We start from the raw sequence: 12832 nt of genomic DNA on the forward strand, positions 1-12832 counted from the left end.
GCCTGTCCATTAGGAAGTTTTTGGCAGAAGAGAAACGATAGTCATTGTTAATAATAGAGCATATCAATTTAGCCATAGTCTATCCACTGCAGGATGAAGGCCTCTTCTGCACATTTCCAATCAATTCAGTTCAGAGCTTTCTTTTTCCAATTGGGCCCACAATACTTGCTGATGTTGTCAATCCATCTTGTTTTAGGTCTCTTTCGTGGACACTTTTTATCATTCTGTGACTGCTTTGGTCCACCTACCATTAGTTCTTCTTGCTATGGCCAACCCATTTCCATTGCAATTCTTTTACTCTCTTGATGATATTGTATACTTTCGTTTGTTCTCTAATCCATGTGCAGGTCTTTCTATCTTGTCTTGTAATGCCAAACATGTATCTTTCCATGACTCTCGTAGGTTTTATATTGACTGTGAGGATAATGTCCATGTTTCACTGGCATATGTTAGAGCAGGTAGCACACACTGATCAAAAACTTTTCTCTTCAGGCATAGGGAGGAGGTTGTTCTTGAAAATTATGCTTAGCTTGCCAAGTGCCTGCCAACCACATTTAACACATCATTCAATTTTTATTGTATCTCCTTCTATTGAGATCCATTGGCCAAGGATATGTTGTAGTCTACTCCATCTAGTTCTTCTCCAGATAAAAATTTTTTTCTTTCTTTGGTGAATCTATTAAAACATAACCTGGCTCTTTTTCAAGTTTATTTTTTAAGCCAGATGGTTCTGCTGCTTTGTGCAGCTCTTGTATGTGTCTTTGTAACTCTTCTGGGCCTTGTGAGAAGAGAACATCACCTACAAATCTTAAGTGATTTAAATAGGCACCATTGATTTTTATTCCATCTTTTGCCCAGTCCAGTTTGCAAAGTACTTCTTCAAGGAAGACTGAGAAAAGGCTAGATGATATTGTATTATCTATTATTATACACCCTGTTCTACGTTGATTGCCACTTTAAGATCATTAAGGCAAATTGCTGCCATTGTTTTTTATATATTGATTGTAGTGAGTTTATCTAAATAGTGTCTATGCCTGCGTTGAGCAATGCCTTAATTATTGCTTGCTCAGAATACTGAGTCAAACGCCCTTTCATAGTTAATGAAAGTCATGTGCAGCCATTGCACAGAGACATGGTGTACCCATTGTGTCATTCAATGACTTGCTGAACAACCTGGATGTGGTCCATTGTGCTGTAACAACTCCTGAACCCTGCCTGCTCCTTTGGCTGTGATTATTTAATGTTATCAATCTTCTTTCATCTTGGTGGAAAAACTGTAGATGACTGAAAGAAGGCTCATTGGGCGGTAGTTCTTTAAATAATATTGGGCCTCTTTCTTGTGTATAAGAATCATGTCAGTATTTTCCCATGCATTGGGTATTTTTTCTTCTCTGAAGGATCTTGAGTATAGTTTTGCTAGTATCTTGTGTAAACTGTGACCACCAGTTTTCAGCATTTCAACCGCAGAGCAAATGCAAGGTAGAAAGATAGAAAATATCAGATCTCCACCAGTTTTTAGCCTAAGCACCTTCAGTACTGTAAAGAGAGCTCCACTGATGTCTTATGAATTGCTGTTTTAGAATAAAGCAATTTAATTTTGAATATAAATGTTTAAACCCTGATTAAATAGGGATGGAGAACTTTGACATGAAACCCAGGAGTATTTCTGTCAGTAAAAATACATTTGTTTGGATTTGTTACTACCCATCTTGCAAATCTGGATGAAAAATAATATAAAATGTTAATGATTTTATCATGAGAATTGCCAGCATCATATATAAAACTTGCAATATAGCTAACTTTCTGGCTGCAGGCAATTCCCTAGCATCTTTTTTGAGGCATCCAGGCTGGATGGGAAGGAACATTTTGGGCTGATTTTTTTTTAAATTTTGAGGTAAGTGTAATTGAAAGACTGAACTCTTGCAGAGGTTTAAAGAACCCGTTTTCTTAAATAACCCTTTTGATTTTCAATAGGAAGAAAAATTGGTCCATATAAGGTCAAAAGGAACCTACTAAGGAGTTAAAAAAGACACAGATTAATATAAAAGAGACTAGGAAGAATTGCTGTGATGCTCTCCTTTCACAAATCCCTTGACAAACGGGCTGAAAACATTAGATATTTCACCTCTTTCAGCCCTCATTGGATTTTAAGTGTGGCCTCTGCTCACAAGGAAGCAAGGAGGACATGGATTTTAATAAGATCTCTTTAATATTTGACTGGGGTTAATAGACTCTTAAAAACCCTAATAGGAATTTCTCTGCTGTGGTTATATGGAGTTAATTTCGATGGAGTTTCTTTGAAACACTTTCCTCATCTCTTTCAGCAGCTGGGCTCAGTTTCTTTTTCTGAAATAAACATTCAACTGCCTCTCCTTCATTTCCCACAATCTCTCAATCAAATGAAGCTGCATACCATGATTTAGTGAATCAATATGTAACAGTACCTATCCTCATAATGTGCTGCAAAGATTCCTATGTATGCAATATGGGTAATTTGTCATAGGGACATTTTTCCCATCCCCTCTTGGCATTTACAGGTAAAAGACAGAGAAATATAATATAAATTTTTATTAAGGTAACCTGGAGTTTCATACAAGTATAAATAAATAAATAAAACAATAAATTAAATAAAACCAGCAACTTACTTCTTACTTCTGATATTCAATCATTCATTCTTTTTGACAAATGGTGAAAAAAGGACCATTTTTAATTGTTTATTGAAGGCATAAGACAAACAGGATCAGATGAAAGATCTTTTTAAGTCCTGCATTTAGTTCTATTAGTAGTCAACCAATAACCCACAGACTAGAAAGGAAAATAACTTCCTTCCACAAATCTTAAAGTTGCCAAGTTTGGGAACCTCTGGTCTAGTGGAATCCCTTATCAATTAGCTTTGTGCAATGACTCCAAGATCCAACATTATTAGAGAGAGAAAAAGAATTCCTATTTAATCGCACTACCTCATGAATAAGTTTTCATATATTGATCCTATCTCACCTTACTTGTCCCACCTCCCTACAACTTTAAATTTTGTAATTTTTCTTCATAGGGGAGGTGTTCCAATCCTTTAATCGTTTTACTAGTAGGTTTAATTAATTTAATTGATGCCAACATGAACTTCCTTTCTTATTTTTAATGGGTATCAACATTCTTCACATTTCTGATTGTTCACTAAAATAAGACATGCAATTTATTTTCTGTAAGGTCAATGAATTCAGACACAAACCGTCTCAGCTTTTCAGTCACTTTTTCTAGTTCTTCCTGAGCACGTCTCAGTTCTACTTCAAGATATTGACGTGTAGAATCAAATTCAGTTTCAAGCATTTCCAGTTTGTGAGTTGTGTAAGAAAGACGCTTACAGAGTTCCCCCTTCTGTTCCTGTAGCGTGCTAGAAAGACAAAGAGCGCAACAGATTCACATCCCTTTAGAGACAGCCTAGTGTCAGATATGGTCACATGAATTATACAACTTATATAATGCAACAAATATTAGAATTTTATGATTATTCCTTGGTATTGAATTATAGTTGTCATCCTCTGGAGCAAAATTTCAGAAAGTGAAAATCATTACCAATATTTTGGCTTACTATATTTTGGCTTACAATGACTACCACTGGAGTATAATTCTCCAGTGTTTGACCTTTAGACTTCTAGTGAATTAGCCTTTTAACTGAGAACTATTAATTGGAGATACAAATACATGGAACTAAGATCTTTTACACAAATCAAACAAAAACTATGGGACCAAGTAAAAGTTCCTGCTATGGATTCAGAATTCAAGATTTCAAAGGCGATCCCACCAATTGGATGCCCACTGGATATTTAGGACTGAAATACCTACAGTTCACTGGTTGTTAGTACTGGGTGGTCTGTTTTGTTGCTTGGCCCCTATTTTATGTTTCGTGTTCTGTATTTATATATTGTAGGTGTTTAATGTTGTATGGTTTGGAAACATGTTGGTTTCTTATTTGCTTTTATATTTTATATGTCATCTAGAGTCATGCAGAGTTTGGCAGACTTATAAATCTTGTAAACAAATAAATAGTAGTTCCATGTTAGCTAAGATTGCAAGGAATAACAGAAAGTGAGAGAGACCATCTAGTTTTGGGATATTCTTTATTTCCTATGCTGCTATAAAGAGTCATCGAATTCCTCCTTTTAACATCTCTCTCTCTATATATTTTTTGGTATGGGAAAAGGAAACCAAAATATTATCTCACTTTTATATATGGTACAGGTAGTCCTTGATGTACGGCTACAATTGAGCCCAAAATTTCTGCTGCTAAGCGAGACAGTTGTTTAAGTCATTTTATGACCTTTCTTACCACAGTTGTTAAGTGAATCACTGCAGTTGTTAAGTTACTAACAGGGTTGCTAGATGAATTTGGCTTTCCCATTGACCTTCCTTGTCAAAGAGTTGCAAAAGGTGATCTCAGGACCATCATAAATATGATTCAATTGCAAGCAACTGAATTTTGATCACTTGACCATGGAGATTACAACAATCATAAGTGTGAAAAATGGACATAAAACACTTTTTTCAGTGCCGTTGTAACTTTGAACGTTGTCATTAAACAAACTGTTGTAAGCTAAGGATTACCTGTACCAGGATACTGACAAACCTTTCACGTAATGGAATTCAATAATAGGATAGGATAAGAAAGGAATGGGAAGACAGGAAAGGATTTAGGACATATTTCTATGAGAATGTGGTAACTCTTAGTACGTTTTGGTAAAATGTCTTACAAAAACTGAACAAATTAGCTCAGTTACAGTTATTAAAATAATGTAGTTCATAATGTATTCAAACTATAACTTATTATTTTAATAAAATCAATTTATAATTACAAAAGATGATTTTTGGGGGGAATCACTCTGAACCAAAAAAATGGGACATAGAAACAGAATCTTTTCCATATATCCCTTTTGGAAATTGAACTGCGTGTACTGAAGTATGTTATGTCAGTTCTGGGTGAAGCCTGCAGGCTGAATCTATGAATGTATAATACAATGTTTTTTAACTGTATAACTCCTGTGCTATTTTACATGCCAAACAACTACAGGTAGACTTCGACTTACGACCACAATTGAGCCCAAATTTTGGGTTGTTAAGTGAGACATTTGTTAAGTGAGTCTTGCCCCGTTTTATGACCTTTCTTGCCACAGTAGTGGCCTTACATATTCTAGGTGCTTGCTCATACCCCATCCCATAAATAGAATTAGTACCATGCCTATAAAGTTTCTTACTATTAGACTTCTTTGTGTTAAAAGTCCTCAAATATAAGAGCATTGGGGGGGGGGGGAGTTTAGTAAATTCAGGTGAGACCTGTCTTTTCAGCAGTGGCAAACCAGAAGCCTAAAAGAAGGACCTCCAAGAAGTCTAAAAGTAGGACAATAGCACAGTAGTTCCTTCTCACTGTCATTCATCAGTGATAGGAATGCAAAGAAAAACTGACTAATAGCCATTGAAACTTCAATTAATACGTCTAATCCTCTTTTGAACTTTCTGAGTTAGTAGCCATTACTCTTTCTTCTACCATCTTAAATATGTGCATTGGGTATAGAAATGTTTTTTGGCTTTGCCGGATTCAAAACTCCTGTCATTCAAGTTTCATTGGAAGGCATCATTCTATTCTTATTAAAACAACCCAACAGGTGAAAGTCTCTGTGTAATTTACAATAAAATACATTAAACAATGCAATTTGAATAAAAGCATACACAATGAGCAAAAGGAAAACTCCATTTGAATTACACAGCAGCAAAGTTTTAACTGTATAACTTCCGTGCTATTTTACATGCCAAACAACTACAGGTAGACTTCGACTTACGACCACAATTGAGCCCAAATTTTGGGTTGATAAGTGAGACATTTGTTAAGTGAGTCTTGCCCCATTTTATGACCTTTCTTGCCACAGTTGTTAAGTGAATCACTGCAATTGATAAGTTGTTAACCCGGTTGTTAAGTGAATCTGGCTTCCCTATTGACTCTGCTTGTCAAAAAGTTACAAAAAATGATCACATGACAGCAATGGTCATAAGTATGAACCCAGATGCCAAGCGCCTGAATTTTGATCACATGGATCATGGAGATGCTACAAAATGTGTAACTGTGAAAAACGGACATAAGTCACTTTTTTCAGGGCCGTTGTAACTTCATATGGTCAGTAAATGAACTGTTGTAAGTCGAGGACTACCTGTACACAACATTATTTTTGTAAGAATCAGCTTTTTTAATGGCACATATTTCTGTATATCTGAGTAACGTTCTGTACCAAAGCTGGGTCTTTTATGATATAAATAACATTAAAAAAACAGCACTATCCACTGAACACTACAGACCTTGTAATAGCCAGCCTTAGCTATTTTAACATTTGGAGAGGAAAACTGCATTTCATAAAAAACACCCCAGATTCCCTTCTTCTCCCTTCCAATAGAGAGAAAGGGCATTGGTACTTACCTGACACGCCCGTTCTCTGTGAGCTGTGAAAAGCATCCAGAAGTGGGAGGTGCTTCAGTCTCTTCTGGAAAGGCTGGGCTTAAAACTCCGGGATGCTCCTCCTCCTCCACGGGACACCTCCCCAGCGTCCCCCAGTTTTGAGAAGACTGAGTGAAAAATTCCGGAACTCATCACCTAATCTAGATCCCTGACCAGAACGGAACCCCACCAGACGGAAAGAAATGGGTGGGGCTGGAGGCTCCTCACAGCTCACAGAGAACAGGCGTATCAACACCCTTTCTCCCATGAGCTGTTCAGAGCATCCAGAAGTGGGACACACCAAAGCTCGGCCTGTCCTTAGGGAGGGACTCCGTCTGGATCGAAATCCACTCCTAAACTCTGTGGACCCTCTGCAGGACTCTTCTGCCAAATGAAGCGTCCGCTGAGGCATAGACATCAATTTTATAATTTCTGACAAAGGGCGATGGTGAAGCCCAAGTTGCCGCTCTGCAAATTTCGTCTATGGAAGCCCATGTGGCCCATGCTGCTGATGTTGCCGCACTCCTTGTTGAGTGGGCTGTAATGCCCTTAGGAACTGAGATGGACTGGCATTCGTAACTTTTAGCTATGGTGGCTCTCAACCATCTACCAATGGTCATCGACGACACCTTGTGTCCTAAAGTGGATGGGTTGAAGGATAGGAATAGAGCCTCAGATTTTCAAAATGCTGCCGTGCGGTCTAGATAGATGCTTAACGCCCTTCGAACGTCAAGTCAATGCCATTGATGCTCCAGTCTATGAGATGGTTTCAGACAAAAATTTGGAAGCACCAACTCCTGCGCTCTGTGGAAAACTGAATTTACTTTAGGGGTGAACGATGGATCCAATCTAAGAACCACTCTGTCCGCATGAAACATGCACAGGTCCTTTCTCATCGATAATGCTGCCAATTCGGAAATCCTCCTTGCTGACGTGATCGCAATTAAGAAGACCACCTTATATGTCAGGAATTTGAGACTAGCGGTTCTTAAAGGCTCGAACGGGCCAGTTGTAAGTGCGGTTAACACCTTGTTGAGCTCCCAAGTGGGATAGCGGTGAATTACAGGAGGTTGTAAATTTGCAGCACCCTTAAGAAAGCTGCGGACATGTGGATGGTGCGCTATGGACCAGAGGTCACTTCAGGATATCACCGAGGCTAAGGCCGCCACCTGTCTGCGTAAAGTATTTGGAGATAGGCCCTTGGTCAACCCCTCCTGTAAAAAGGCCAATAATTGTCCTATTGATGGGGCGGTTGGGTCGACAGAAAGTGGACCACGTGGCCTCGTATATACGATTTGTTGAGGACCGTCTGGATACTTGTATGGTGGCAATGGCATCCTCTGAAATCTGTGGGGTCCTTAAACGGCTCCGCTCAACCTCCATACAGCTAGGCTGAGCCATTGTGGGTCCGGGTGAAGTACCGGCCCTTGCGAGAGGGAAACCCTTGACGGTGGACTTTTCCAAGGTTGTTCTCTCGACAGGTCCTGTAAGTCCACGAACCACGTTCGCCTGGGCCAGTAAGGGGCGACCAAGATCAATTCCGCTAGTTCCTCCAATAACTTCTGGATCAACCTGGGTATTACAGGGAGTGGAGGAAACGCATATAGAAGTCCGGGAGGCCACTGACATCGCAGGGCATTGACGGCCTCCATCCCCTGAGTCGGGTACCTTGAAATATACCGGGGCAATTGGGTGTTGAGGGGAGAGGCAAATAGAGAGATCACCGGTTGTCCAAACCTCCCCACTGCTTCCTGGAAGAAAGACTGGTGTAGGCGCCACTCTGTCTGATCTATCATGGCCCTGCTGAGCCAGTCCACTTGTGTGTTTAAGGCCCCAGCTATGTGCTCTGCCTTGAGCGAAAACAGATTGGCCTCGGCCCACTTGAACAACCTGGCCGTCTCCAGTATCAGAAGTTTGGAGTGGGTACCCCACTGTCTGTTTACGTGGGCCTTGGTTGTGATATTGTCTGTCAAGACCAGAACGTGGCGTGATTGGAAAAGGGGTAGAAAACTGCGTAACGCCAGATGAACTGCTCACAGCTCCAACAGGTTGATGCTTTGTGATTGTGCGGAAATAGTCCAACTTCCCAGTGCAGTGTGGGATTGGAAGTGAGCTCCCCATCCTACCAGGCTGGCATCAGTTGTGATAGTTGCCCTGCAAGGTTCCTTGAAAGGACACCCCTTGTTTATCGTGTTTTCCGACCACCAGCGGAGCGATCGGAGAACATTGTGTGGTACCTTTATCCGGACGTTGGAAGTGGCTCTTCCGGATCACTGGAAAGGTAGCAGGAACCATTGCAGATTTCTAGAATGGAATCGAGCCCAAGGCACAATGGAAATACAAGAAATCAGAGACAGAACTGCCAGGGAAACCCTCTTTAAGGCTCTGATCTCTCTGGCCAAAGACTGGACACTATTCAACCTGTCCTGAGAGAAAAACCTTGCCCTCCACGGTATCTATCACTGCCCCTAAATGAACTAACTTAGTTGAAGGGATCAAATGGCTTTTATCCCAATTTATGAAAAAGCCGTGACCTTGAAGGGTCTCCAGAGTAATCTTGGTATCCAAATTTGCTTGATGTCTGGAAGATGACAAAATTAAAATATAATCCAGATAACATTGTAAATGAATAGATTTGATCCTGAGGGAGGCAGCCAAAGCCGCTAGGACCTTGGTAAAAGTCCTAGGGGCCGAAGCCAGACCGAGTGGTATTCGTAGTGCTGATCACAATAGCAAAATCTAAGATATTTGTAGTGAGCAGGTCTAATTGGTATATGTAGATAAGCCTCTGTCAGATCTATAGAGGTCAGGACATCGTTCTCTCTAATGCTGAGCAGAATGGACTGGAGAGTAGTCATCTTGAATTTTCGATAAACCAATGATCTGTTCAGATGTTTGAGGTCCAGAATTGCCCTCCAGCCCCCCCGAACTCTTTGGGACCACAAACAATAGAGAGTAACAGCCTTGATCCAGGTGTTCAGATGGGACCTCTCTAATGGACCGAATATGCAGAAGATGATTGATAGCCTCCTGCATCAACGCTCTCTTAATGGGGTCCGTGGACCTAGGGCTCCTAATGAAAAAGTTTGGGGGGGGGAGGATTGAAACTCTAGCGCCAAACCAAACCTAACAGAGTCCTTGACCCACGCATCAGAGGTGGAGCTGTCCCATTGATCAGCAAACAATTTTAGCCGCCCTCCAATGGGACCTACTGTCAAGGACTCACTTGGGGCAACGAAAAAATCGGCCTCCGGTACCTCTGGGGTTTCTTCTGTTTTGGCCTCCCCGCTGATGTCTATCGGAAGATTCCGACCTATCCTGTCTAAAACTGGGCCCGTAGCCTGATGTTCTCTGTGATCTGGGAATGTATGGGCCTTGATAGTAGGGCCTAAAGGAGCCCCTTCGAAACGACTGGAGCGTTCTGTTTTCAGACCTCCGAAAAAGAGGGGGTTTTCTTGTTTCTATTCTCAATAAGCAGGGGCTCCAAGACACTGCCAAATAATTTATTCCCCGATATTGGGGCTGATGCCAGCTTGCATTTATGCTTGGTATCCGCCTGCCAATGTCTGAGCCATAGCAGTCTCCGTGCTGATACGTGAGATGCTATGGCTCTAGACGAGAATTTGACTGCATTAAATGTGGCGTCGGCGGAGAATTCTGCCGTTGCAATAATCTTAGCAATGTCCTGGTGGGCTCTGACATTTGATGCTGGCAATATATCCCTCAAATGGAAGAGCCATCGTAGGGAGGACCGTGTAAAAAAGGACACAGCTGTAGCTGCCCTAATGGCCCAGGCGTCAGAAACATGCGCCCTATGGAATGCCAACTCTGCTCTCTTTTCTTTCGGTCTCAGGGCTTCCTCGGCCTCGTTGGGAAAGGTTGAAGAAGAGGCCAGTGCCACAATGGGCTCATCCACCTCCGGCGTTTTAAGAAAATTTGAAAACTCTGGTGCCAAATTATAATATCGTTTATCGTACCCTGTTGGGGCTGGGTAGAATGCTGCTGATGCCCATTTATTTTGTACTAATTCAGCAAACATACGAGGGACAGGAATAGTTTCTGCCTCATTAGCCGGTTGTGAGAATATTAGATCCTTGGATTCGTCCTGAGACCCTGTTGACAATGGATGAGGGCTTTATGTGTCTAGTTTAGCGGTGTTCTTTGCTTTGAACAGTAAAGATTTAAAGAGGTGCGAACGAAAAAGGCCAGAAAAGGTAGGTTGGTCTGGAATGAGGCCTTCATCATCCGACATTCCTCGTTCTAGTGGGTCAGCCTCTGACAACCCCAAGTCCATCTGATGGATCGACCCCACCTCCATGGGAACATCCTGGTCATCTAATTCCACCTCCTCCCGAAGACCCTGGACTGGTATGTCAGGAATATTGGGGAATACCTGAGTTTGATGATGTCCCATATGTGCAAAGGATTGAGCAGACAGGGATCCCGCTTCCGAAGTAGCCGAAAAGTGTCTGGTCCAGATGGATTACTGAACTCCAGCTGCAATGCCCTTTTGTACGGCCATCTCCACCCATTGCCTCATTTCGATGGGAATAGTCTCAGGTAATCCCTCCTCCTGTCTTAAACCGGTGGCCGTAGGGGTGAAGGTTGCCTCTGGGATTCGCCGGGCAGTGCTCATTGGAGGAGATATGCCTATGGGAGGCTGTCCAGAAATAGCCTGTCTGGGCTGGGTGGATAAGTCCAAAAGCCCCAACAATGTACTTGGGCCCTGATCCGATTGTTGTGTCATAGCCATCTTGTCCGCCTCCCTGGCCTGTTTCTGCAACTGCCTTTCCAAGGCTTGGTGCCGTCTATGGGCATCCTTATCCACCGCCTTAGAGGCCTTTTTGGGGCCCACTGACTTATCTCGGGACTTATTTGTCTTGGAGCAGAAGACATTGTCACCTTCCATTGTGGAGTACTGATTCTCGTGCCTCTAACTTTATTTTTTTTTTAAATTATTATTATTATTATTATTGTTGTTGTTATTATTATTGTTGCTGTTATTATTATTGTTGTTATTGTTGTTATTGTTGTTATTGTTGTTGTTGTTATTATTATTATTATTATTATTATTATTATTATTATTATTATTATTATTTGTACTTAGGGGTGATGCCTACCCCTGTGGTTGAAAGTAGAACGCTTCTCCAGGAGTGTAAGTCTCTCTATACATACATACATACATACATACATACATACATACATACACATACACATACACACACACATATATACACACACACACACACACACACATGTGTGTGTGCCTATATCTACATGTAAAACTGTGTATATGGGAAACAGTATCTAAGGGTCCCCAACAAGGGAAACCCCCAAGCGCTCCAAGCAAGAAATATTCTGGATCCCTGGTCCCCAACAAGGGAAACCAGCTATACAGAGCCTGGATGGATCCTTTCCTGTCAAAAACGTCCCACTGTTTGAAATGGCACTTGCGGCTTCACTCCAATGTAATGATCCAAAAGCAATTGCAAAAGGAAAAAATTCCTGTTTAAGGACTAGCCTGCTTATCCAACGCCAGCAAGATAAAAGAGAAATAATGCCAGGGAAGTGGAGTGGGTAGGTACTTGCCCCGGTCCCCAAGAAGGGAAACCAGCGGGGAATGGTGCCTGTGATATTTAGGCGCGAACTTGAAGCCAGCCATTGAAAATGGCGGGAAGGCAGAATCTCCGATGTTAATTGCCTGAGCAGTTTAACAAGCCGCTGCTGCTAACTCTCTAAATTGTCAGATAAATGATCCTGTCAGTCGAAACGGCAAGAAGTGAGCCACGGCTGCGAGCGCTCCGCCAAGATCGCAGAGATACGACGATTGGGGGATTAGATAAGCTAATTGCCTGAAGCGGCCATCTCAGGCTGCCTGCGGAGAACTGCTCTCAAACTGATCGGGGGGGATGACCTAATAGAGCCACAAGCCTTGAAATCGCCAAATTAATTGGGGAAACATTTACAAGCCGAATTAACCCAAAAGCAAACCTGAATTTTGACTAGCTGAATCAGAAAACCGTTCCAGTCAGGGAGTGCACAACCTCTTACCACGAAGGCTGATCTAAAACTGGGGGATGCTGGGGAGGTGTCCCGTGGAGGAGGAGAAGCGTCCCGGAGTTTTAAGCCCAGCCTTTCCAGAAGAGACTGAAGCACCTCCCACTTCTGGATGCTCTGAACAGTTCATGGGAGAAGTTCAAAGCTGTAAACAGCACCATCCCTGAGAAATAGTGTTTCATATTTCATTATAAATCCAGTTTTCACCCCAAGCTTATTATTGCCAGAAATGGTAAATGAAATTGTTTCACAGACAAAATCACATCATTTCTTGGAAATTAGAATCGAGCCGATAACATT

At 41.7% G+C, this 12832-nt stretch overlaps 1 protein-coding gene across 4 annotated transcripts in view; it reads right to left on the reverse strand.

Moving 5' to 3' along the window:
- The window catches only part of BEGAIN (brain enriched guanylate kinase associated), a 169165-nt gene that overhangs the window by 81504 nt on the left and 74829 nt on the right, over positions 1–12832 (reverse strand). For all 4 annotated transcript variants that reach the window (XM_087952174.1, XM_087952173.1, XM_087952175.1 and 1 more), the window contains one exon: positions 3227–3388. In XM_087952174.1, the coding sequence (XP_087808300.1) occupies positions 3227–3388 (162 nt within the window). The remainder of the gene's footprint in view (positions 1–3226; positions 3389–12832) is intronic.

The sequence above is a fragment of the Notechis scutatus genome, chromosome 1 (genome assembly GCF_049901735.1).
Source record: "Notechis scutatus isolate UNSWTSFEM ecotype Mainland chromosome 1, rNotScu1.2, whole genome shotgun sequence".
NCBI lineage: Eukaryota > Metazoa > Chordata > Lepidosauria > Squamata > Elapidae > Notechis > Notechis scutatus.